Below are 27393 nucleotides of genomic sequence, written 5' to 3'. Positions count from 1 at the left end.
CAAGTACTAAAGCACGTTTTGCAAAGGGATCAAATACTTATTTCATTCATAAAAATGCAAATTAATGTATAACTTTTTTTGTAATGCATTTTTTGTTATTGTTGTGTCTCTCACTGTTCACATAAACCTACCATTGAAATTGTAGACTGATCATTTCTTTGTTAGTGGGCAAACTTACAAAATCAGCTGGGGTTCAAATAATTTTTTTTCCCTGACTGTATGTATAAATCTCTTGTATGATGTCCATCCAGTCATCGGTTGTTGGTTGTTCAGGTTTCATGCATCTTCGTGTGACAACTATTTTGCTTGCGGCCAGTAGAATATATAGTAATTTCTTGTCCTTCTTATTAAACCCATCAATTACTATATTACCCAGATACATGGTTTCAAATGTTAATGGTAAGGTAATTGAAAATATGTTTTGTAAATGTTCATGGATCTCAGACCAGTATTTGTGAACAACTTTACAACTCCAAAAGATATGGAAGTGATTTGCCCCTTTGTGGTCACATCTCCAACAAGCATCTCCAGTTCCTTGATATCTTTTTTGAGCAGGGGTAATGAAAAATCTGATAATATTTTTCCAACAAAATTCGCGCCAAATGTTCGATTGCGTTGAAGCCCATTGCATCTGACATATGTGTTCAGGTAACTATTATTTTATTATTGATTCATCTGCCTTTTTTTTCTTGATTAATCAATTCATTATTACCTCCACCCAGGAGGTTATGTTTTTGGTTCTGTGTGTGTGTGGTTGTTGGTTAGCAGGATTACAGACAAACAATTGGATGGATCATCAGCATACTACACCCAGGACACAATCTGCTTGAACTCCTCCCCTCTGGATGGTGTTACAGGTCACTGTGCGCCAAGACGTTAAGAAGTTAACCCAGGACAGTATGACTGGACAATAACCCTCAGTGCAATACTGGTAAATATACACTGTACAGATTATACAGATCCACACAGGTCTTTATTTTTAAATACTCCATTTTTATTGTTTTTATTTTTTTATTTTTTATCTCCCTTCCCATTGAACATTTCTTTTTCTATTTGCATTGTTTATTGCTTGTTTATGCTGTTTATTTTGTTATACTATACAGCCTTATGTTGGTATATTGTTTACTTGGCCCTTGCTGTTGCCTTGCATGGGGATATGTACATGCACATTGAGAGGCGATGTACCAGAGTCAGATTCCTCATGTTCAACACACCTGGCCAATAAAGCTGATTCTGATTCTGATACTTGGTATAGATATTGTCAAAAATCACATACAAAAACTCATATCTCTGTCAAAAGATATCAAAATAATTGTTTGCTTGAAATTTGATACACATACTGTATGTAGGGTGGCAATGTATACCCCCAGACCATATGTCATCTGGATCTGACCCAGATTCTATATCTGATGGCCATTTAAAGTTAACATTAAAATTCCCATTTAACATATATTTTCTGCCATAACTTGGCGTAGAATGAAGACAGAACCCTGAATTGTTCAGGCAAGATGCACAGTATCACTACCTATCATACCCTAAAAGATAATCAGGATCTGAGCTAAATCAAGGATTTAAGGACACACTTGTTCTGGCTCTCATTTTTCACAAGAGACCCATTTGTGTGAGTGAATGTTATGCCTTGGTGAAGGTACATACACTCTCTGAGTGTTTACTCTCTAAAGCACCAGAAAATAGTGACAAATCACCATCACAATCAAAGCCGACATGTTCAAATATCTTGCTTTGTCCAACCAATCATTCAAAACCCAAAGATATTCAGTTTAGAATGACATAAAGCAGAGGGTTATAGGAATCAGGAATTACCTGAAAACTGACTTAATGGATTGATTATCTAAACAGATTCTGGTAAAAAGACGTTCAACAAGCTGGAATCAGGTTTTTCCGGTGTACACTGAAAACTGATTTGGCAATTGTGTGTACTGATTTGTTCCAGGAGATAAATAACTGGTAAAACAAGAACTGAAATGGCACAGAAAAGGTGGAGTCAATGATTGCTCAACAACAATTTTAACTGTGGAGCTGTGTCTGGGGACATTTACCTGATCAACACTGTTCAACCTTCTTCCTTAATAGCTGCAGTGGTTACCTGCAACACTGGCAACTGAATCTCAGGTTCTCTCAGACACTGTGTGAATGCATAAAGTGTAAATGTTGACAGATGGTACCTAAGCTTCCTCTGGGGAATTTTAATGAGCAAGAAAATCGTGTATAGTAATATTTCTGGACTGGATTCCCATGGGGCACTCAAGAGAGGAGACAGATTATACATGGCTTTAAAGGATTTGCTGTTCCTAATTTGTGTAACATACTGTAAACTGACCTTCATTGAGGAGGAGTGCAAATAATGACTGAGAAAACCTGTTGTCACAACAACTGTGAAATGAAGAACGACATTTCCCCTCAGACATAAAAAAATCTCTCCCTGTCTTGATTCACAACAGGCTGGACTGACATCTAACATTTTAAATCTGTCCTCACTGAGAAAAAGCATAATGCAGCCATTGAGCGTTGCTATTTCCAGTGAGGATTACACAATTCATTCTACAATTGCCCAGAGTGGTGAATTTAAAAATGCACATGCAAATATGAGAGAGAAATAAACAGGTATGTTGTAAGAATAGCACAGTGGTATCAGGGGAAACAAAGTCACTATGACAGCCACAGACACCCACTGGAAGGTTCGAGGAATGTCAGGAAATTTCGGGGATATCTGATGAAATACAGCTTGGTCAAACACTCACTTTGACGACGATGAATCTTTAAAGCAGTCGAAGCTGAGGGCTGCGAGGATCCTCCACAGCAGGTCCATGCCGCGTCATCTCATGGTAAAATCCAGATTTCTGCGACCTGCTTTCTGCCGAGCGTCATTTTTTTAAAGGAAACACGACACCACTGAGTCTCTATTATTTTTAAATTCAGGACAAAACAGTCACAAATTTAGGCAGATGTAGTGCGCCACCTTCACCCTCCTCCTACGTTTTTACGCATACGAATAAAAAAGATGCACCACCACCATCATCATCCGCAGGCACGTGAAAGGAGGTAAACAAAGGGCTGCTCTCACGTCGTGTCTCTGCCTGTGTGTGTTTGAATCGTTTTCGACGGATTCTCCGGCTGCCTCTCTCCTCCTCTCTCCTCCTCCTCCTCCTCCTCCTCCTCTGCAGCTGAGGTCTTTGATTTGCATCACTCTGACACACGCACTTCACCAATGAGCTCAAAGTGAAGCAAGGAACTAAAACGGCTTCAAAATATCACAGCTGTTGATGAGGTGGATAGAAAGGGTTCATGTTGTCTTTTTGTGCCAGCTGCGCCAAAACTGGAACAAATTCACCTACAAAATCCTTGTGCCAGCTGCGCCAAAACTGGAACATATTCACCAAAAAAATCATTCATCACTTGATATATTTAGTATAATATGATATTCCTTTAATTTGCAGTTTATGACTTTCATAATATAGTACATCATTATCGTTTTATGCCTTTCCTACAAAAAACTGAAGCAGCCTTATTTTCATTTACACACACGTTTGTCTTTCTAGAGTTGTGAAGACACCCACTGACACCATGCAATACCTAGACCCGTGCCCTGCTTTAAAATGCATATCAGAGAGCCTGTAACGGTAAGGTCAAATGTCTTGGTAAAGGGCAGTACACAAACTGATTAAAACGATGATATATATGTTCACGCATTGTTTGAAAGAAAGGAGTGCGTTTAAAAAGAGAGTCAGAAGATGAATTCAACCTTTTCATCAGTTAAAGCTCCAAAACGGGTCTCAGTTGGGTTTTCAGTGTGTTTGTAAAATGTGAAAACCAGTAACGCAGTTTTAGTAGTGAGAAACTGCAGCTCCTTAAGGTGGACTGGATAGTCCAGCAGTTTTACTGTGCGCATGACCCGGACGTACCACCAGATGGCGCCAAGTACCTGCTCCTAACAAGTAACATTTTATCACATATACAGTATTTGTCATTATTTTATTCGTTAATAACAAGAATTATTTTTTCACATTAAGTAAAAATACCACAAACCTCATTTACATCAAACTGTGACTGTTGTCATAATAGTAATCTCTACCACCACAGGGTGCGTAGGAAAGCTGCCTCCATCCTCAAGGACCCCATTCACCCCAGTTTGCACATGCATAATTGCACACTCACTGCTGAATATTTGCACACACAGTGGCATGTACCATACATTCTCTCTGCATTATGTTGTGTTCTTGTATTTTTATTATGCTTTTTTCACTTGCTGCTTTAAAGTGCCTTAGATTTAGATTTTACTGTCTATTTAGATTTGTGTTATTGCTCATCTACTTTATATTTCACTTGTATTATGTGGCATTCATGTGGATGGCAAAGTAAGAATTTCATTGTACAAGGAAACAGGTTTCCTCACTGTGCATATGACAACACTTTGACCTTTGACCTCTGTTACAGGTTGTACTCATATTAAATGCTTAATGAAGCTAAATGAGCCGTATTGCATCAAGGATAATACCAAGAAGTTAAAAATGGGCACAAGGTCAACGTGTACCTGTGCAGTTTAACAGCAGGCCTGTACTACCATTCATTAAAGCATTTACAGCAGCAGATCAGGGCTGGCAGGGGCACAACACTAAACTGACTATTGTGTCTAGAACATCTGATCCTGTTTGGAAATCAAATTAACTAAAGAAATAAATAGAGACAATGGCTGCAAATGAGCACATGCATACACTGAAAAGCTGCAGTTTGTTTCTGGGGATATATTTTGGTTTGCTGAGATGCTGATTGGGAGTGTCTGGGCAAACTACTTCCTGCAGCTTCGTGTGTGTGTGTGTGTGTTAACAGTCATTACATTATACTAATCACCCTACCGTTCACACTGTTTCACTATCAGACAGAGCTGGAAAGAGGATGGAGGTGCTGCTGCAGCTGATCAATAGATGACCCACAGAGATAACAGCAGCTGAAAGCCTGCAGCGAGAGGAGGCCCTCACCTGCTCTGACAGCTCCAGGTGACAATGAGGCTACAGCTGGAGTGTCAGTGGCAATCTGACTGAAAGACAGGAGTGATGAAGACACAATAGGGGTGTTGCACACATATATGACTGTGAGTAAGGTCGTGTAGTTTTATACCGATCTAAAGAGGTGGCAATGAAAACAGCCTTGGCTAAAAGAGAGAAGATAATAAAATGTTTCCTTTCACTGTGTTTTTTCATGGTTTGTCTCTTTGTATTTTAGTAGGCTTTTATCTTCTTTTACAATTTGTCAAACATTCTCATTTTGCATGTATAACATTTTTGTAGTCATTTTTAATCTACAGCAGTGGAGAGACACATACCTGTGTGTGACCTCCTCTGTACCAGTTAGGTGCCATCGATGCACCTACATCCAATATCAGACGCACTACTTGAAGTGCAATTCTGAATTTGATTGGTCCAAAGGGACAAGACCATATATTGCCTCAAGAGGAAAAGCACAGGTGCAATTAATTATAATTACTACTTCTTCAAGACTGATTCCCTTTTCTATAGGTGAATTTACACTACTCTTGAAGAGGTTGTACAAAATATACATCGAGGTGATGATGAATTAAAGAGCAGAGGTACAGAAACTCAGACACAGAACGACTTTTATCTCTGATCATGTAAAGGCTTTCTGGCTTGAACTCATTTGTTTCAGTGCGTTATTACAATACTGCAGCGATAGTTGTACCACATCCTGACAAAATGAAAAGGATGGGATTTGTGTTGTTTCCCAAAAGGGGCATCCTTTTTTCACATGGCTGATTACAGGCACGAGCACGGAGAGGTTCCAGTTCATTGCACCAACCATTTCGTGCATATGGAGCAAACCACACTCTAACCGAGATACAATGGGCGTTACCCCCCCGGTTACGTGCACTCCATCTAAAGTGTGCCATGCTGGTTGAATCACTCAGGAGTAAATCACCTTCAGCGGTTCTGGATTCACGTCCAACTGCAAACCCTCCTCTTTTTCGCTGGGAGAGAGATGGGAGAGGAAGAAGAGCAGGAGGGGGCGGTGTCTCCAACCAGGAAGGATGCTGTATAGTGAGTAACGGGGGGGGGAGGGTGCAGCTCTGTACTACTACGTCAGTAGACATCACAGGGGCACGCAGGACCGTTTTGTTTCAAGTACTCGGGGTGACTCCCTGCACAGAAAAGGCGAATCCTGGTCACCCTAAACGTGCCCACCACCACCCCATCAAAAGGTAAGTAAAAGCATGTTCATTTTGATTAATTATTTTCCCAAATTTCCTTATCTGAGTCCCTTGGCAACCATGCATACAGGAGAGGAATGACATTTAGGACGATGTCCGTGTGTTTATGAAATACTTATCACTAAGATGAGTTTATAGCCTTGTGGTGCGCAACGCAACAGTCCCCAAACCTGTGCCCAGGGGGCATCAATGCATAAGTCGAATTATGGGTGAGAAATATAGCTTATTAATTATAAATGTTACAACCTGGCGGGATTAAAAGATTCATAACGTGGGCTTTGGCGAAATGCGCCCTACTGGGAGGTCTTGTGCGTTAAGCGCGACCACCCTAATCCATCTCAGTGTAGAGGATTCACTCTGACGAGGAGGCAGAGAGGAAGGGTAGGAGGTTACGAGGGTTATGTTTTAATGTCATCAAAATATGATCAACATCGACACGGCTTTGTATTTTCCCGGTGGTTTTGGCACCGATGTCCTTGCTTCTCCTCGTCGTTTGTAACGCCTTTCTCTTCATTACACAGTCATAAATTGGTAGCTCGTTCTTAACCGGACTTTCTCTCAGATTATAAAAAGTTTTCCTGTCTATGTGCTGTTTATATTTGATTTGTAAAATGTCAGGGCTACCGTAAAATTGCCAGTGTAGCGCAGGTTTTCTGTCCTGCGTCGTGCGCCAAAATGACCTTGTAGGAGCCCAGCGGGTGGGAGAATGTGACTGAGAGAGAGTGATGAGCAGTTTTTCAGCTTTCCTCTGTGATGTTGCTTTGCGGTGGTTTTTGTCAGTGGTGCTGAAACGACTTGTCCCTGAGAGGGACGTTGTTTGACACGCGTTTATGTCCTTTTGAATGTTTTCACCTCTGGTCTGAAGGAGGACGCTGGCTTAGAAAATGAATTTGTGATCTATTCTTTGTTTGAGGGTGAGGCATTTTACAACTATGCATGTCTGACGCCTTGTCCCTGTGGCAGCCATCACTGCAGCTCAGTCAATTTCTCAGCTATTTATGCATCCAACCCACATGAGGGGTGGCAGAGAGGAAAGCAGGGAGCAAAACTGCAGGTTACTGACAGTCCCCATTTAGTATTATTTATAGTTTGTGACAGTAAAACTTAAAGCTTGATACAGTCTCATGTATCCGGCTACAACAAGAGAATGGGCTGTTTTTACCTTACATAGTTTGTAGCAATCAAAAGCATATTGTATTTTGCTTTTGGCTTTAAATGTCTGATGCATTTGACACCCAAAGATCACCCATCCATTTGTCCAAACTCACTTTTCTGTATTTGTGTAATGGGAATACAGTGTGAGCTGTGTTTGCATCCACCAGTCTATTTGCTCCACCTGTGCTAGTGATTGTTTGGAAGTGTTCAGTATGAATCCTAGTTGTTGTCATTCAGCATACGATACGTAAGGCTGTAATTAAGATGTTTGCTCCAACTTTGCAGTGGTTCACTGACTGACAAAGCCTTCTGGAAATCAAATATTATGTCTGAAATATTGCTGCCATAATGATTAATTGATTCACTGGATAATCAGACTATTTTTATAATTGATACATTTTATAATACAAAATTTCAAGCACAAAATACCAAATATTTTCTGACCACAGCTTCTTAAATCAGTTAAATGAGGAAAAATGTGCACATTAATCTATCATGAAAGTTATTGTTAGTTGGAGCCTTCAGGCTTGTGGTGTTACTGACAATGTGTCCACACTTTTGTGCAGTCTGTAGCTAAAAATGGAAAAGAATTACTTCATGCGTTAAGCTGTCGCTTGCCATCACTCAGCAGACAAAGGCACAAGGGCTTTACTTCAGTGGTGCAGGTGAAGCTAACGTACCCATTCACACAGGAGCTCCACTTGAAACCAGGAGCAGCTCAGGGAGCAGTTCTCGTTTTCTGCCTGCCACCCCTACTGACTGGGCCGCACTGTGTCTGTTCGCCCGCAGAGATTAGCCCTGTCACAAGTTACAACTCGCCTCTCCCTGCAGCTGGGAGCAGTGCTGCGGGGTGCATTAGCATATCAGCTAAAATAAGAGGCAGTAGCACAGTAGAGCACCGCTCGACCCACCCCATCAGGGGGTTGTCAAGATCAGCAATTAGCACAGCTGTTTCAACATTTCCAGCAGTGCTTCAAGGAAATGCTGGTTCATTTGTACTGCACCATTTTATAGACTGATCTGTTTTTGGCTGCTGCTGAAACAATGTCTCTGCTAAAGATTTACTGTGGGCCTGAGAGACAATCAATGGCCTTTCCCCCGTCTCCAGATGGGAGGTTTGAGGCAGCAGCTAATGTCAAGCACATTTTTCTCCATTAGTAGCTGTCAGTGTATTTGCTTCTTACAACCTCCTTGAGGTGTCTACTGTGTGATGCTTTTATAAACAAATGCCAGAGTAACGTAGCCAATGCAGTTAACTATGTAGAAATGTAAGAAAAAAGTCATCTTTCTGTATTTTGTTGTACACAATCTGACAAATACAGAGATGGAGTGAAAAACTGAATTATTTACTTAAATTTAAATTGGTCTTTAAATAAAATTCTACATTTACTAGTTCTAGCAGGTAGAGATAGTTTAATATTTTGGGAAATATGTTTATATCACTCACTAACGAGCTGTAGTCAGAAGGCTCTGCTCTTAGCTTAGCATAGAAACTGCAAGCACAGCCCAGAAATCCCTGTAAAACCACATCTTGACTTTTTCACATGCCTGTTCAAATGCTGGTAGGTGTTGGACAGGTTAGCTGTTTCCATTGCCAGATTATATGCTAGGCTAAGATAATCACGTGCCTTCAGCTCCATGCTTCACATACAGGTGTGAGACTGTGTGAGATATGTACTTTCTCAGAACATTGTCTCTGTTTTCTTTGCAATTACTGTGGTACCTACTTACTGTACAAAGTCCTTTAAAAAGATCTAGTAGATTATTAAGCCCTGTGACAGACTTGCAACCTGTCCAGGGTGTACCTCAACTCTCACCCAGTGTCAGATGGGATTGGCTCCAGCTCCCCTGCAACCATCTTCAGGATAAAATGTGTAGATAATGGATGGATAGTAGATTGTAAAGAAATTATTGAACCTGTAAAATAAAGCATCTCTTCTTCTTCAGTTTGTTACATTGAACTTGACCCAGTAATGAGGTGAAACACACCACAGCTCCATCAGAAACACAAATAGCTTTGATGCACAGCTTGAAGCGACAACAGTTTAATTCACACAACCATAAAACACACCACACCCATTCACTGACAGAACAGCTGCAGCATCTTCAGGGTGCAATGGAAATGATATTTGTACAGTGACTTTGGCCTTAAATGTCTTTGTAATTTCCTTCTGTAATCCCTGCAGCATTTTCTTGCGTGTCTTGGAAGAATGTAGTCCTTTCTTGGAAGTAGTGGCATTGTTGTACAGTCCATAACTGAGTATCACACAGAACATTTGAACACAACTTTTGTCCTCTTGGCCTTTTTTCACAGTGGTGTTGCATTTTTGTTCAGTTGTTCCTCCCTTTGGGTCCAGACTGAAATAGCTCAATATTATGAACAGGTGCTCATGGTTCTCAGATGATGCTTTTAGTGATCCCCTGACTTTTCGGTCGGGGCCACCATGAGGTTAACACTGTGAATGAAGTGGCTCGACAGCTATTTCTTGGATTACTGTGATATTTGGTGCACACATTCGTGTTTGTTTCAGGATGAATCGATCCATTAACTTTTCAGCTTGTCTCATCTGGTAAGAATTTGAATGCATCCAAAATGTTGGTTGTTGACCAAATACTTGCAGCCTCAGCTGTGCTTTATGTTTAGTGCTAACTGGCAAACGGTAGCATGTCAAACTAAGATGATGAACATGATAAATATTAAACCTGCTAAACATCAGCATGTGAGCCTGTAAACATGTTGGTATTTATCTCACAGCTGTGCTCACAGCCTCAGAGCTACTAGCATGATGTCATCTCTGTTTTGTTTGTCTCAAAGCAGATAAAATTACTCCTCTGATATGTTTTTTACAGTGTGCTTCATTACACAAGGTTGTTGTGTTGGTTAATTTGTGACATTTTTATTTGAATACAGTCTGGTTCATAAATATTAGCAGGTCAGTCATTTTCTAACACATTCAGTTAAAGAAGGACATTTTGAGATGGCTGCAGCTCTCAACACAATTAGCTTGAAGCGACATTTCACTGGTGCTGAGTGCCAGTGAGCTAAACAAAGGGAAATGAGACTAATGTGAGCTGTCGTGATGAACACATGTTGAGCACACAGCTGTATTGTGGTGCTGCACCTCTCAGCTGCCCTCACTCTGCAGTGAGCGAAGCCAAAATGGATGCAGATAGCTGACGTCACTGTGTTTGACATGGTGTTGCTAGCCATCTTGGTGCCACCAGGGTGACAGTGCACACAGAGCTTGAGCTGGGGAACAGTGTCACGACTCATGTTAGGCTGCAGATTCCCCCAAAGGGGACTTGTGTACTGTGAGTACAACCCAGTGTCGGGGTGGTGCAATGGCCCAGTAAGCCTAACAACCATCACACCGTCCTCTCAGCCTGCCGTTACATCCTGGATGGACCTGAAGCCACGCAGGAACATGTTGCACCTGAATAAAACTGTCACTCCCTGTGTGGCTCTGTGCCGATGTCACTCTGAGCATGAAGTGGGCTGAGGCTCTCTCCAAGCAGAGGTTGTTATTGCACTAATGCGTCACTGCTGTTGGATGAGTCGACTCTTGCGCCTCTGTCCCTGTGGCCAGAAAACAAAACATGAATCATTGATGGCTCCTTCACACGGCCTCAGCAGGACTCTCCCAGGAAGTTCAGACCACAGTCGCTGATAGAACAACTGTGGCGAAAGATGCTTGTGGATGGGTAGAATTCAGAGAGGCTTTGTTAGAGGCTTTGGCTGGGTCAGGCTGAGTGAAAGCCAGTATAAAATATATGCTGTGTGTTCCTCCACTTCACCTTGATGTCAAGAAATCGACCTACAGGGCATTTTGACAACTTTTAATGGTGCATTTCTAAACCAACTCACACAGTTTATATTATTTTGATTACAGTTATATTAATTTAACATTTAACTTCTTAGACTCTCAGGTTGCTATAAAATTAGAAAATGATTCTAACAAGAAACTAACTTTGCGTTTGTATTTCTTTGAAAAACATATACATCTGTAGTTATGGTACTTTATACATTAAAGTCTATAAACAAATATTTAGTAGTGGTGAGTCTTGCGGTTTAGCTAAACTGAGGCCTAATCAGGACTTGGCAAAAACTTTGTCATGTAATCTCCATGTCTAAATCTAATTTAAAAGCAGTATCCACTCAGAGGTGGAAAGTAACTGGGTACATTTACTCAAGTGTTCTACTTGAGTTGAATTCTGAGGTACAGTATCTGAACTTTACTTGATTTGCATTTTCTGCTTCTTTATACTTTGACTTCACTACATTTTAGAGGCAAATATTGTCCTTTAACTCCACTACATTTATATGTATGAACGTTAATAATAACCTTTCAGAATCAGATTTATAAAACATTTTTGACCCCAGCTGCAAGATTAAAGTGATGAACACAATAATTCATCAGAAACTATGATCCAATAATGATATACATTTTGTGAAATGTGCCATTCTGCATAATGGGTGCTTTTACTTTTTAAGTGTATTTTACCGCTCATGCTTTTATACTAAAGTAGCATTTTGAGTAAACAACCTGAGTACCACCACTGTATCCATCCAGTAGTTGTTGTGATATTTCAGCCTGGATCAAAGTGTTGGATAAACTGACCATCTGATTGAATCACAGTGACTCTGTTAGCAGCCATGATTTTAACAAGCTTGTTGCTCAGCAGACTCTACATGTCATCATTCCGTTTGCTTCCTGTCGTGCTATTATTTTGACATTGCTTCCTGTTTTTTTCACCACAGTTTCGGTCTTTTTACTTTAGTTATCACTCACATTAGTTTCACCTGCTCCTGATTGTTTGCACCTGTTGTCACCCCTATTTTGGCAGGATGCTGCCAGATTGTTTTAGACTCCAGCTCTGATTCTCCAGTGTTTTTTTTTTTGACACTTCCTGTTCTGACCCGGGTCATGTACTTTGACCATTCTGTTCTGCCTTACCCTCTTGCTTCGGACTGCATATTGTGTATGAATTATCGGACTTCCCTTTTGGACAACCAACTTTGGATTCCTTGGATGTATATGTTTGCTGGCTCTGGCCCTGGACTGTATAAATTGAGTAAGTGCGTTTCGTGTTTACACCGTGTCTTGTATCGTGTTTTTTTTTTTTTTTTTGTTCAGTGTTTTGCGCTCTTATTAAAGAGAACATTTTGTTTCACGTATCCTCGTCTGGCACTTGGAGTTCACTGCGACATAATCGGCAGCTTCATGCACTGATCCTGACCCTACAACCCTTACAAACACCTAACAGTTAATACAATAATGTAAAGTTATACAGTATAATCAAACAACCAGCTGCCTTGTCTCGCCTGTCCAGTTGATATCCACATGTACTGTGAGCCCATCATGTCAGTCGATAGTGTGCTCTATTATGAGCGTAGGTGTTTGTTGACTGAGTCTTGTGGGAGAAATCTTGAAACGGAGCAAGAGCGTGGACCATGCTGCCTCGACCCAGAATGCAGTGCTCCTGATGACACTCCTGACAGCAGAAAAGACTCAACTGTTATATCAGTGTCCATGGAGTGGAGTGAGCATTTTATTGATGCCTGTGTGCTTTGGGAGTGTTTTATATGCATCTCGGTGGGTTGTGAGGAAAAACAAGTAAATGGGCATCTTCATCTGTTGGTTTTCAGTGGCATGTGAGACCGTATTAAAAGCCTAAGCAATGCTAAGCAGTTATCGTGTGTGAGTCACAGGCTTAGCCACAATATGTATACGTTTGACTTCAGAAGGGACAATAACTTCATCTCTCAGCATGATAGTTATGGTGTTTGTTGTTGCTAAGAAACTATGTGTAAAGCTGTGCACTAGACTGATGTATCAACATAGGGTTTGGAGAAAAGATTCAGAATCTAATTTGAAACATATGGTCCAGTTTGTATCTTTGAAAGTAACAATACTCCTAACACAACATTCTGAAAGATACTGAATATTATACAGATCTAATCTAATTTAGCAGATTGTGTGTTTTGTTAAAATGGATATGCAGTGTTTCAGGAGTGAATTCATCATATTTCAGTCAGGGACACATCCCTTCTCTACAGAGCCTCTTTTTTTCTGTTTATCAGCGTGTCATCTTGATCAGGTCTGTGCTGAGCGTCGGGGACGGTCTATCAGCTGAGAAACTTCACTGCGTGTGTCAGAGTGAAATCAAGGATGTCAAGAGAAATAAATTCAGTGCTGCATGATATTAACGGCCATCTGCAGCTCTCAGGATCCACTACCGACCTAATCATTCCTACATCTCTCTCTCACACTCACACACACACTCACGTAGTTCTTTGTGAGCATACACATTGATATCATTCCCTAACCCCTTACCCTAACATTAACCATCAGAACTAAATACCTTACCCTAGTTCTAAACTGAACCCTAAAACCAAGTCTTAACCCTGAAAAAGATGTTTCAGAAGGTGAGGACCGGCCAAAATGTCTCACACACACACACACGATGCATCAATCACTCACTGTTGCACAAATGCAAACACTTTCAGTCACCCATGCTCGTCACACTCCCTAAAATGCAAACACTTTCAGTCACCCATGCTTGTCGTCACACTCCCTACCTACAGCATCTGTGCTGTAAAATGAGCATCGAGATTTAAATCACTGTTTCAATGAAAAAGACTGGAGCAATAGCACAAAACTACACGTGTGTAATTTAGTCTGTGTGCAGTGGGTGATAATTAACTGATAGATTTGTATCATGACGTTTATCTTGATGTTGGATTTGTCATGATGCATACCGTTGTTCCCCAGCTAGAAGGTCAGCGGTTCAATTCCCATTCTCTCCAGTCCACATGTTGAAGTGCGCTTGAGCATAACACCGAAACCCAAGTTGCTCCCGGTGGCCAGAGCAGCACCTTGCAGGTACAGTACCACCATCGGTGTGTGAGTTGGTGTCGCAAAGCGCTGCCTTGGTTCTGTACCAAAGACAGATTCCTTGTGTGTAACATACTTGGCCAATAAAAGTGATTATCATTGAAACTGGAAAAATATTCTTATAAACCTTAACCATTTTTTACCCAGAAACGAAGCAGATGGGGGCGCCCGGGTAGTTGAATGGTTTCATTACAATGCAGCCCAACCACCAACCTTTATCACGGGTCTCCCCATCTGTTCCCCCATTCCCTGCTCGCCTCTCAGCGAATCACTTGCATGTATCTAATAAAAGCAAAAATGTCCCAACAATTAAATCATAAAAAAGAAACATGAGGCAAAGTAGTGCTGACTTCACTGGATGTGTCTGTGTGATGAAGAGGAAGGTTGATACAGTCAATATAAAGATGATCACCTGTTTTGATAATGCAGATTTGTTCTAGCATTCATTTATTGATTCCAGGTTCTAAATCGTGACGATTTGGTTTTAGTGTTACTCAGCAAAAGAAAAGAAAGACGTGATCTTATACTTTTGAAAAATACAACAGGCATTTTATCAGTGTTTTGTGTTTTGCATGGAGTTGTGTGTTGATGAAAGCTGAGGGTATATTTGGAGACAGGAATGACTCATCTTGGCAGCAAGAGCTGTTCACTGGAGGCAACTTTAGCTGAGTGTGTTTAGCCCTGTTTGATCCTGGTTTCGTTTCCACCGATGGTTCATCTCACACTGCTGTTCCTCCAGCTGTGCTCCAACCGGCCTCCATGTGCACACCAGGAATGTCACTATCTCTGATGTGAGAAATTCATATGGAAATGAGCTACATCAGTGCTCTGAGAGCTACAGAAACACTTCACAGGCTGTTTCACCTTTTAGAGGCATTAAGTAAAAATATCATTTTTGTGTGTTCTGATAAACACATCCCATATTATTGTCATGATTCCTGGCCATTTCCTATATTAAACTTTTGTTTTGTAGCAACTTCTGGTCTCATGCCACTCTCACCTGCCCCAGCCTCTTCTGTTAACATCTGTCTCCTCATGGGACTTTGTTCCTAGTGCTTCTTGTATTCTCTGTAACGGACTGACTTTCATGTGCATGCGCTTTCCCCTGTCTCGTGTTGACTTCTGATTGTGGTTGTCTAGTTTGTTTCATTGTTTAGCCTAGTGTTTTCTAGGTCCTCTAGTAGTTTGCTGTGAGCACTTTTTGTATGTTCCTCAGGACTAAGACCACCTTCTCTAAAAGCCCCATTTTTTTTCTTGTTAATGGTTGTTGCTGCTTGCACCATGTACTCATCTTGGTGTGCCTGTTGCTTTATTTTTTTGATAAAGGCCCTTAAACATTTGGCACATTTACACTCATTACAGCAGCTTGGTTTAGCAGACACTATTTGAGTTTCAAAAGTGTAGTAAAGAGCAGCTGTTAAATGCTCATTGTGAGTTGTGAATGGTGCTTGTTCACTGGTGCTGAAAAAAGAAATCACCAGTGCTCCTCTGTGACGTAAACAGTTGAGATGTGGGCAGACTGTTCGCAAATTAAATGTTCCCAATGCACAGATCTATTGAAGAGTCAGACCACAGAAGATCAATGAAGCTGCAAACTACTGAGTTGTACTGTTGGCATTATTTGTAAAACTACTGGTTCTTCTGTGCCTTAACTGTTGCTGGCTGCCTGCACTTTTCAGGATAATATGAAATAAACACTCCTCTATAGACAGAGAGAAACCCAAACCCTTATTTTAAAGGCTAATTTCACCCAAATGCCAATTTAGATTTTCTCACAGTGACAGAAGAAGAAATATGGTTTTTATTTGTTTAAACTGACCCTTTAAATTTCAACAAAAATAAAACTCAGTCAGTTTTCTCTATAACCAACTGCTGACAGTAAATTTGGCAGCTAATTTTGCCATCAAAACATAGACACATCAAACACTAAAATCACTGTTCCAACCTTCTTTTTTTTTTGTCTCATTGTCAATCTGGAAAACTGTCATCATGAGTCATTTGCCTCCTGTGTGTTTGCCTCCTTATCCTTTGTCATGCTTTTAGCTTGCCACAGTGTGTGCTGCTCGTGTATTAGTGAGTTGGGTGTGGGTGACTTGCTTCCCATCCCTCTGGCATCTTCTCTGCTCACTGGAAGAAAATGGGATTACCTAACATACTGTATATCTTGCATCAGCACATACAGTAAACAGCAGCCAGGGATTTTGCTTGGTCCTCCCTCGACTGGAGTAGTTACAATTTTGTTACTCCAAGAAGCACTTAGCTGACATTGCAGGCCAGTTGTATACAAAGGCATCACCCACATAAAGTAAATTTGTTTTTGTAAAGTCAATGCTGTAGTGAGAGAACAGCTTCAACTGCCCTGTAACCCTCAGTAAAGTATTTGTCATTCATAGACAGAGTCAATGCCCACTCTCATTTCAGTATCTTTGGGTTCTGAAAGGCTAATCAGATGGTGATGGACTGCATCAGTGCATTCAGAAGGGCCTCAACAGTCTCCAGATACAAAGGTCGTGACCTTAGTGACAAGAGGATCGAGCAATCATCCGACTCCTTAGAAAGAGATATTTGAGTGGCATGATATTATGTATATATCATAATGACACATACAGTGTGCATTTTACAGAAGGAATGATCATGTGGTGCAGTGGTTCTGGGTTCTGCATGTTCTCCCTGTGCCTATGTGGGTTCTCTCCGAGTACTCCACCTTCATCATACAGTCCACAGACGTGCGGGTTAGGTTGACGGGTGGCTCTAAATCGCCCTAGGTGTGAATGTGACTAGCGATTGTGCCTGTGTAAGTCCTGTGATGGACCGAGGGTGTACCCTGCCTCTCGCCCAGCTGTGACTGGCTCCATCTGGCCCTTTTACTTGTTCTCCATATACTGTACAACTCATGTACATGGTTGTAAAACCTGCTTCTGTTGCCTAAAAATTATTGTCTTTGATGGCAGCAGTGTTTGCTGGGTAAATGTCAGAACTGGTGTAGCTAGGCATTTATTTTTGTGGGCTGCTGCTGTTCTGGATGAATTAATTCTTTCTGCATAGTATTTTCAGTGTTGCCAACTATTTGTGAAGTATGAATTAACATTTAAATGTACTCAACTACACCACTCCCATGTCTGGTTCTCCATTCTGTTAAATGTATTTATGAATAGATGAAACAGGTTTTACTGAGCCACAGACTATAGGGAACCAAACATGGACATATTGTCTTCCAGTGTTGTCGCCCATGAATTTAAAGGCTGGAGTCTAGCACTTCCTGCTCTCATGGGAGTTGTTTCTGAGCCATGAAATCCAATTTTCTGCAGCAGGTGAAGCTGAGTGAGAAGCACAACCAGTTTATTTCTAATGGAGCAGTCTCTTCTCTCATGGGAGAAGTTGGAGGTTTATTATTGAAACTAATGAGATAGAAACTAAAGCAGTTTGACCTTTACCGTACACTTTCTGCCAATGGGATGCTAGCTCTGTGGAGGGGCTTCATGAATTGTCATTATTATGGAAAGGTTACACGAGTATGAACATGTGCTGTAATATATGTAGTGATTGACAAGAATGTCCTGTCCCAAAATAGTCTGGGTGCAAATGCACGAGTGCAACGAAATGTGCAGTTAAAACCAACCCTGTTCTTATCTTAGCTCAGTTCTGGTCTACGCCACCTACTGAGACTTTTACCTGCATGCTGTCGATTTATAGTTAAGACAATGTTAATCTCATATAAGCGCATTTTGACTGGCACATGGCTGAATCTCCTGGCTGCAGCTCCAAGAAAGGTCAGTCAGTTAACACAAACATGCAATCAAAATCAAAAATGAGCACTTCATAGGATGAGATCAGGTTGATGGCAAAGCACCAAATGTCTTCCACATTTGCTCATGGTGTGATGCTTCCCATCAGAGTGAGAAGCTGCTGAAACAAACCTTTAATAAAACTTGTGGATGGACCACTAAATGTCTGGTAAAAATATTTGTATATACATATATAGAACTTTACTGTGGTCTGAATAATTTGAGTCCAGCTTGATCACCATGTTTCTGTCCAAATCTGCCTGAAGCCTGTGGCCTGAGGGATGTTTGTGAGCCTGAAAAGCCAAAGTGAAGTCTCTCTAGCAACAGATATCTTTATAGCCCTCAGTTTAAACTGAACCATTAAACAAGAATTCCCCTGAAGCAGTCGGCTCCCACTGATGCACGCAAGAAATCAATTTGTCCTCGGCTGCTTGTTCCTGTAGTTCGGCCTGAAGCTTATGTGTTTTTTAACCTTTGCATACAGGTCACTGATGTAGTTCAGAAGTAATATGAAATGGCTGACTTTCTGTGAGTAGTGTGGTGTTTTTTGTCTGCTGATCAGCTTATTTGAGGTAATCCGACCCCAAATGGCAATAAACCCTGGGAAATGATGTGCAGAGATGGCAGTGTCACCTGTCAGCTGGTTCATTTGATCCACTCTCAGATATCTCAACAACTATTAGATGGATTGCCATAACATTTTGTCATTCATCAGAGGATGAAGTCAACTAATTTTAGTGACTTTTTTTCTTTAGCACCACCACATGGGAATGTCACAGTTTGCTAGTATAGACAGGATGTTCACAACCATCCTGTCTATACTAGCAAACTGTGACACATCTGATGGGCACATTTATGTCCCCATTAGAAACCATACCTCTTGGAGATGTATTAATTTTTCATACTTGGTTAAATTTGTCAAATACTTTGGTCTATGACTAAATATTTGCAAAACATGCCCCCATATTCCTATATGGCCCCAGCCATAATCTAAGATACCCAACACTATACCTGCTTATGAGCATGTCAGCATGTAGTGTAGCTCAGCGTGTGGTGTGTCTAAGTGCAGACTCTTGTTTCTGTCATCACTCAGTGTTCAGGAACCAAAAAAAGGATTTTAACTTCCTTATTTATTATGTAATTCTGAGCATTCATGTTCATTTCTTAAATAATCTGAAATTTAATTCTGTAAATGTAATTAAAAACTTTTGAAATGCATCGTGGAACAATATATCAAGATCCCAAAATGTGACATTAAGCATCGGAAAATTGAACAATGGATCATGATATTAAAAGCCTCCTATGGTTTAGACCAGACTGGTTTTCTTGACCGATCTCTTGTGGACCCTGATGTGCACTAGGGTTAGCTACACTAGCCATTAGTCACACATTACATTAGCCACACCGAAAAAATACTGCGTGCTATCCACTGCCCCACCATGCCACCCTGAATCCTTAGTTTCTAAACCTTTTTTAATCTGGTTGCATAAAAGCTGCAACATTACATATTATCAGATGAAGCATGTTTATGTTTTTATCATCTTCTGTCCCAGGCCTGACGACCTGAGTGAAAAGGGATCAGATGGGACCACTAACGAACCCTACCCCCATTCTTCTTGGGTTTTACCTTAGCTGGCTTTCAGCAAGCGCGTTGTTAGAGACTCAGTTGTCCCAGCAGACCTCTGGAGCATGTGGCAGTAGTGTGTGTGTGTGTGTGTGTGTGTCTGTTCAACACCCCTGAGCTTTCAAAGATTCCCTCCCTCCTGACTTCTCAAAGCCTGCCGTCCCTCCCCTCTCTCATCTGATTACATCTGCTGTTGTTGTGTTGATGTACACTTTTATAAGCAGTTTGAACATCCTATTAATGAACAGGAATGTTAATAATTATAGTGGCACCAGGGTTATTTTGGCACTTACCCAGTGTAATTAACACTCCTCCATTGTTCCTCATATTAATTACATGGCTCATTGATTTATTGATTGCTACATTGTTAGGGCAGTCTGAAAACAGTATGACGCTAAGCTTGATGTCATGCATTGTAGTTTACTGGGAAACAAAATGTCTGTTTTATCCTTATGACAACATGAAAGGCCATTACTGAACCTTTATGATTCAGACTGAATAAATACAGCACACCAGGACAAATGCAGAAATACAAAAAGTGAAATGGAAGGAGAGCAATTGGATGAAGTTCTGCGGCTGTGAAATGACTATTCACTAAACCTCTGTATGGTGATTGTCCAGGCATAGCTTGTTAAATATCGTTTATCAAAAGATGGCATCAAACGGGGCGGCTGTGGCTCAGGAGGTAGAGCGGGTCGTTTCCTAACCGAAGGATTAGCGGTTCGATTCCCGGCTTGTCCAGTCAACATGTCGAAGTGTCCTTCAGCAAGACACTGAACCCGGTGATGTCACTGGTGTGTGAATGTTTGGGAGTGCGAATGGGTGAATGGCCAAATAGTGTGAAAGTGCTTTGAGTGTGCTGTAAAAGCATAGAAAGGCGCTATACAAATATAAGACCATTTACCAAACGCTCGGCCAGACCTAGTCTATATTTTTTTAACTCCTAATCACTCCTAATTTAAATACTACAGTAATTTGTCTGCTTTTATACAACAATCTGTTTAGAGAACATTAACTTTTTGAGAGCTTTGCCTAAATTTGTAAAATAAAAAGGGGTTTTGTAGGAAAACATAGAAAAGTCTGAAGAAAGTAACTACAGTGCATTTGTGGTGTAAACATGCATATTGTTAATTTTTAAAAGACTAGTTTGATTTTTAGGAAACAGTCATTTGCTTTCTTGCTGAGATAGATGAGAAGGTTAATACTGTACATGTACATCTGTTAGGCATGAAGCTGGACCCATGAGACAATTAGCTTAGCCACAGAATTGCTACAACACACAACTCCCCATAAAACTACAGCGTGTCATTTTTGCATGTCTGTTATACACAAATGTAATATAACGTGTTCATTACCAATCTTAAAGATGCTAGTAGGCAGGTTTATTTTTGCTTGGTTCAGAGCCAGGGAGCTGTTTCTCCCTGTTTCCAGTCTTTATGCTAAGCAAAACAAATTTTCTGTAGCTACATATCTAATGTAATTTGTCTGCTGTTTGGGCTGCTAATCTTAACTACATTATTCATGTAATGATGCTATACATGGATCAAAGCTACAGTATAATATGAACAATTGATAGTATGTCAGATGGTCACTGAAACACTTATGGTAATGAGGTTTTCCCTGCTGAGATTGTTTTCTCATTTGTAATGCTTCCAGCCTTTTACTTGGCACAGCATGTCCCCGTTAGCAAGACAAACAAGGGCTGCATCACAGTGACCGGGGCGACAAGGAAAAGAACGGGGAGGCCTGCTGACAGATTCAAGACGGCCTTTTCTCTTCTGTTCTGCAGTGTTCTTTTCTCTTCTTGATGTGGCCTAAGTACATGCAGCATGATTAAAGAGATATGGAAATGGAGACAGCACTTGAGAAATGACAGTGGTTGCAGGTGCAGAAGAGAGGATGCCCTAGGATGGAAGAGCAGAAAGAGTGAAGCTGAAGTAGTTCAAGAAAGTAGAGATTTTAATCTTTGGATCAGAAGTAATACTACAAGACCAACTAGTAGTACAGTGAATGTTTCATAGATTTCATCACTCAGAGCTTTTAAAACACAAAGTTTAGTGTTTTCGTACTTGAAAAATATGTCTTTTATAATTACTAAGACATGTTTCTACAGCCGTCCCTGGTAGGATAGTGGTTAAGGCACAGCGCTCTTGCCGCTGTGGCCCGGGGTTCAAATCAGGGTTACGTCAGGAAGGGCATCCGGCGTAAAACACATGCCAAATGTCAACATGCGAGTCGTCAGTGGGACGATTCGCTGTGGCAACCCCTAAACGGGAAAAGCTGAAAGTGACTTTCTGACTAAGACATGTTTCTCATATTTCACTGTTCAGACCACTGAGATAGCCTCTCGTTATTTTCTGGCTTCCCAGGAGGAAGTATGTGATTTTTAAGATTAGTCTGAATTCACAGATTGTCATGAGTCTTTTCAGTGAGCTTCTTTCATCCTAGCAGTGACAGCATCATCAATATACTGTACAACGACCAATACTGCACCGCATTGATGCCCTGCTTATTAATTATAGATGTCTGTGTCACAAAATGGTCCATTATATGTTGGCTCTGTGATGTGACACTCTAAACGCCGCACTGGGATTTATGCTGGGCTGAGCAGTGAGCTATGAGATGACTACTGTCATCTCAGTCAGTATAGGCCACTGAGTTCCTATTCTCAGATGTCATGTCTTATAATTACAGTAATGTGCCAACACCATATCAATGCCAATAGCGTGTAGTTTGAGTATCAATTGGATCTCATGTAGATTGTTTAAAAATGTGCTTACAATGGGTGCTTCTTTCACACTACACTGCCGGTGTGATGAATCACACTAACACCAACTTTTTTTCTTCACACAGGGTTTGGTATCTGAGCGCACGCTGGCCAGACTCCGACAGCAACAGTGCAGCGGAGCAGGGAGCTGTCCGCGGTGCTGAATTCATCTGCTAAAAGAAATCCCAATTGCACACTCATGTGCTTGAGCCGCTCCTGATACTTTCTGTTCCTAGCAAAGGTTGACTACCAACACACCCAAGATGGATGACGACGGGCGCTACAGAGACGGCCGCTCAGATTTCATACGTGGTGCCAAGGACATTGCCAAAGTGGCCAAGAAGCGGGTAGGCAAGAAGGTGGGCCGCGGCGTAGACAAAATGGCAGATGAGTACACCAAGCGTTCCTATAGGCGCTTTGAAGAGGAAGATGATGATGATGACTATGCCAGTGTGCCAAGTAATGACAGTGGATATTACCGCAATGACAGTCGGGCCAATGATGATGAAGGTCACAGTGACTCTACTGAAGGACACGATGAAGATGATGAGATCTATGAAGGCGAGTACCAGGGCATCCCAAGGGCAGACTCGGACAAAGCTGGTGGTATGGATAGCACGGTTGCTCAGGCTCAGCAGTTCAGGGATCTGTCTGCCTACGAGGGCGAGAGGAAGAAAGACCAGGAGGAGCTGGCTCAGCAGTATGAGACCATCCTGCAGGAGTGTGGCCATGGGAAGTTCCAGTGGATGCTCTACTTTGTCCTGGGGCTGGCGCTGATGGCAGACGGTGTGGAGATCTTTGTGGTTGGCTTTGTGCTGCCTAGTGCAGAGAAGGACATGTGTCTATCTGAGCCCAACAAGGGCATGCTGGGTAAGATTTCCAGACATCACTCTTTTGCTTTCAAACAGAACAAATGTTAACATGTTTGATCACATGGAGGAGGGATTACACACATGAGAACTCCACTGTTTGAATGCAGTCTGAGCAGCTATTTTCTTTCCATTCATCCACTGTCTTCTGTTTATTTTCATCCCTGCACCTCCTTTTGGAGTTTATGCCAGTGCTTCACATCTTATCTGTCTTATCTTAGCCATTACCTTTGCAGCTTATCCCCCAGTAATAGCTTTTCTAGAGTCTCCTTGGCAGAGGAACCACACATATTTAAGATTCAACTGCTCTCACAGCTTCTGAACAGCAGCAGAATTTTAAACTGAACCCTCAACCAATGCAAACACAATGTTCTTTGCTTTCATTCAGCTGTGTCCTCACTGCACTGTGTGCATGTCTGAGTAGGAAGGTTTCTCAACCAGTTGCTTGCCTCCACAAATGGTAGTATACGCTGCATCTCTGTCACTGTGTCCGTGTTTCTGTATGCTGTAAAGACCTCATGATCACTTCTATCCTGAGGGTCAATGTCCAATGGGCATCCAAACCTGCCTCACCATCTGTCGATGGCCACTCAACTAGGACAAATTCAAATGTACTGTTTAGTTTATGCAAACAACTTAAATATAAAGTATATATGTTGTCACACCTGTAAGGAGATACAAAACTAAAGATCTTCCATAAACAGAGAGATATTGTTTTTGTTTCTGGAAAATGTAGGATGCACTGTATGTCTCACTAAACACATCTAGAGCTAAAATCTGGTTAATATAAATAATAAAATAGTCTCTAGTCTAAGTTTTGTATGTAGTTAAATTCAAAATACAGTTGAGTTACATTGGGTTTGGTATGCATTTAGTTTTGCTGAACCAAAAATGCAGCTGAATCCACATTTAATGAAACAAATCAAAGAGATGAAAACAGAAAATTAGATCAAAGGTCTGAGGAGCTGAATGAATCCAGATATTAGTTACTTAGACTGCAGTAGCTGGACGTGGACTCAAACGTTCAGTGGCATTATTTAATTTTGATGAATTAGATGAACTCTAATTACAGTACATCACTTCCAGCACACTCAGGGTTTTGACTGTTCAACTGTACTTTACAGCTGCCACTGCGATGAACATCATTTCCCTGCAGATTTGAAAATGGACATCATGGATTCAGCACCGGTTTTGGCTGAATGAATCATGTTGAATAGCATTTGTCATAAGAGTGGCTTTTGTGTGACCTTATTTCCCATCATCAGCTCCTACTGGTTTTTCTAAGAGGTCACAGTTTGCTCGTGCATTGTGAAAGCTTAGATTTACAATTTTTTAACCGCGCCCTGTCTGGTGCTGGTCAATTAGCTGCATCACTGCATCAGCTGTGGGGGAGGGTTAGTGCCATGGTCATGTGGGCCTTAATCCATTTATTTCTGTTTCTGTGTTTGCATGTGCGACAGTAACAGGCACACCTTTTTAACAGACTACTCCTATTGTTGTGTAATAATAACCCCTTGGTGGGAAAATAGGAGTGTGTGCATATAAAGTACACAGGTACATTTGGCAGGCATCCATGCTTTTGTAAGTGGTTATTGAGCTGTGCGAGTTCCCATATGTGACAATTTGCATCTGTTGTACTCATGATGTGTGTTTGTATCTATTGCAGTAATATTAACAGTGCATCAAATGATGTAAAATAGGTCTAATACTGAGTGACCTATAGATATGAATCATTTGACTCTGTAGTTCCCCTCGTTTTAGCAAAATAGCCTTTTAAAGTCATTATTCTCAGTCTCACGCAGTCACATGGTGTCATCTTAGGTCACAGCAGCTATGTGTTTGCAGTGAAAAAGCTATAAAAATCCACTACACCCTATGGGACACTACCTGCTGAGCTATTTAAAGCCAAATTTGTTTGCAGTGGCATGTTTATATTCACCACCTGGCAATATTAAAACAGCTGTAAAACACAGCAGATGAATTATGAGTCATTTGTCTTCCAGTAAAGCAGATAACAAGCCAAATTTTTACTTAAGTTAAAGTAGAAATATTAATTAAATTAGTACTGCTGAGAAGCTTGTGAATTTTCTACAGGAGATCAATAATGTCTAAAGATTATACTGTATTTTCTTTTGATAATTTGATTCTGAAAAGTAACTAATGTTATCAAATAAACATAGTGGAATAAAAAGTACACTATTTGGTAAATTTAAAAATTCATGCTATACGTACAACCAAAAAAAGATTTTGTATTTCTATAAGTGGGGTAAAACTATGGAATAATTTAAGTGTAGACATAAAAAATAGTAATAGAATTGACGAGTTTAAACATAAATATAAAGGTATGTGTCAATCAAGATATATGCAAGAACAGGCTCAATGATTAATTAGATGGAACATTGTGGGTGTGGTGTATGAATGTTAACACTTTGTAATAATTCTTTAGTATATTGTGTGGGTAGAAGAGAATTATTTAAGAATGTAATTATGTAAGAATGTTAACACTGTTATAATCTTTTTTTTAGTATAATACTTGTGTGGGTAGAAGTGAATCATTTACTGCTTGCAAACCAATGATGGTAAGATGATGTCAGGGGGTAGGACTGGATGAGTCTGACTTCTTCCTACTCCATTCAAGCATGTACTAGATATAAGCAAATTGATATTGGATTATGTGTAAAATTATGTGTGTTGTCATATCAACTGTTTTTACATGCTTGAAAGAATAAATCAAATCAAAGTACAAACACCTCAAAATTGTACTTAAGTACAGTACTTGAGTAAATGTACTTAGTTGCTCTCCACCACTGCAGAGTGACTGTCATTGATTTGCCCTTGCTGTGAAGCTGCAGAGGTTGTAACTGCAGTGTGGTGGATTTGTTATAACAGGAACAAGAAATTGGGTTTGTTACATGCAGCAGCTCTGCCACACTAGGTGGGGCATTCTGAAAAAGTGCTGGATAAGCATAATGCCAAGGAGTCCCTCGAATACAGTTATTTTGATCATGCATCGGTTAGGTATGTTTTTGAGAAAGACATTCAAGTACCACACAAACAACAACCACAGAGATTTTTTTTTTTCTTGCTTGAGGCTTTAAAGTGAGGGTTGCCCCGCCACTGACAGTGAACTGAGGATGACTGTTGTTCAAATAGAGCTGGTTTGCAACTAGCAGCTCAACCAAACAGCCTTTTCCACCCTTTGGCAGTATGTTTATCTCACTGTCACAGGGTGAAAACTGCTGCTGTAAAACCATATCATGCATGTCTTTAGCTTTCAAGGGTGAGCAGTGAGGAGTGGCCGAGCCAGCTGATGAGAGGCTGCACTCTCCTCCAGTGTTGAAGAGCCTCAGCCACCAGCTCATTCAAAAAGCCCTGCATGTGCACTCTGGCAGAAAGGGGAGCTCGGCTATTATTAGCGGCCCCCTGCCGTGCTCCCTCCCTCACCCATGTACACAGACACACAACCCTGGAGTGACACACACATACTTTTTCTTTCCATGTTCATTCACACACAGGCACAGATGCACGACTCCGGAGCCTTTGGGAGTTCTGTCACAGCACAGACTGACCACTGTCCTCCCTTCCTTTTTCTCTCTCTCTCTGTCCATCCTCCCTTCTCCCACTTCCTATCCACAGTGCTGAGGTGCTCATCTGTCTGGAGACTGCTTCTCTAGCTTCTCCTTCTGTTGGCCCTTCGCTTGTTCTTTCTGTACATCTCTTATTTTGTTAAAACTCGTATAAAAAAAACTTTTAAAGTATCTCATATATCATATGAATAACGAATGGAAGTGAAAATTATAATTTTTTTTGTACACTGCACGTGCTCTGCAACATGTTGATAGATATAGGAATGCATGTTGATAGATATAGGAATGCACTGGAAGTCATAGTAAATAAATATGAAACATTTAAATGCTGAACATCTCATACTGTATCAAAAGCCAGAAAACCATTAAAAACAGCATTCCAAATAAACTCCAACAACAGGACAATTATTTCACAGAGCAAAATGCATTTAATATAGTCTGGGTGCCACCACGACAGGCACCGGCCCGT

The 27393-nt window shown here is 40.9% G+C and overlaps 1 protein-coding gene across 3 annotated transcripts in view; it reads left to right on the top strand.

Moving 5' to 3' along the window:
* The first annotated feature begins 6115 nt into the window (after positions 1-6115).
* The window catches only part of sv2a (synaptic vesicle glycoprotein 2A), a 49277-nt gene continuing 27999 nt past the window's right edge, over positions 6116-27393 (top strand). Inside the window, exons 1-2 of one of the 3 annotated variants that reach the window (XM_020609675.1) lie at positions 6116-6232; positions 22555-23338. In XM_020609675.1, the coding sequence (XP_020465331.1) occupies positions 22732-23338 (607 nt within the window). In that variant the 5' untranslated portion in view covers positions 6116-6232; positions 22555-22731. Of the gene's footprint in view, positions 6233-12275; positions 12470-22554; positions 23339-27393 lie in introns of those variants that run through there. The other 2 variants (XM_020609673.1, XM_020609674.1) reach the window with 2 other exon arrangements.

This window comes from Monopterus albus, unplaced genomic scaffold, assembly GCF_001952655.1.
Source record: "Monopterus albus unplaced genomic scaffold, M_albus_1.0 scaffold101.1, whole genome shotgun sequence".
Classification (NCBI taxonomy): Eukaryota; Metazoa; Chordata; class Actinopteri; order Synbranchiformes; family Synbranchidae; genus Monopterus; species Monopterus albus.
This window is presented reverse-complemented; position numbering and strand designations above follow the sequence as displayed.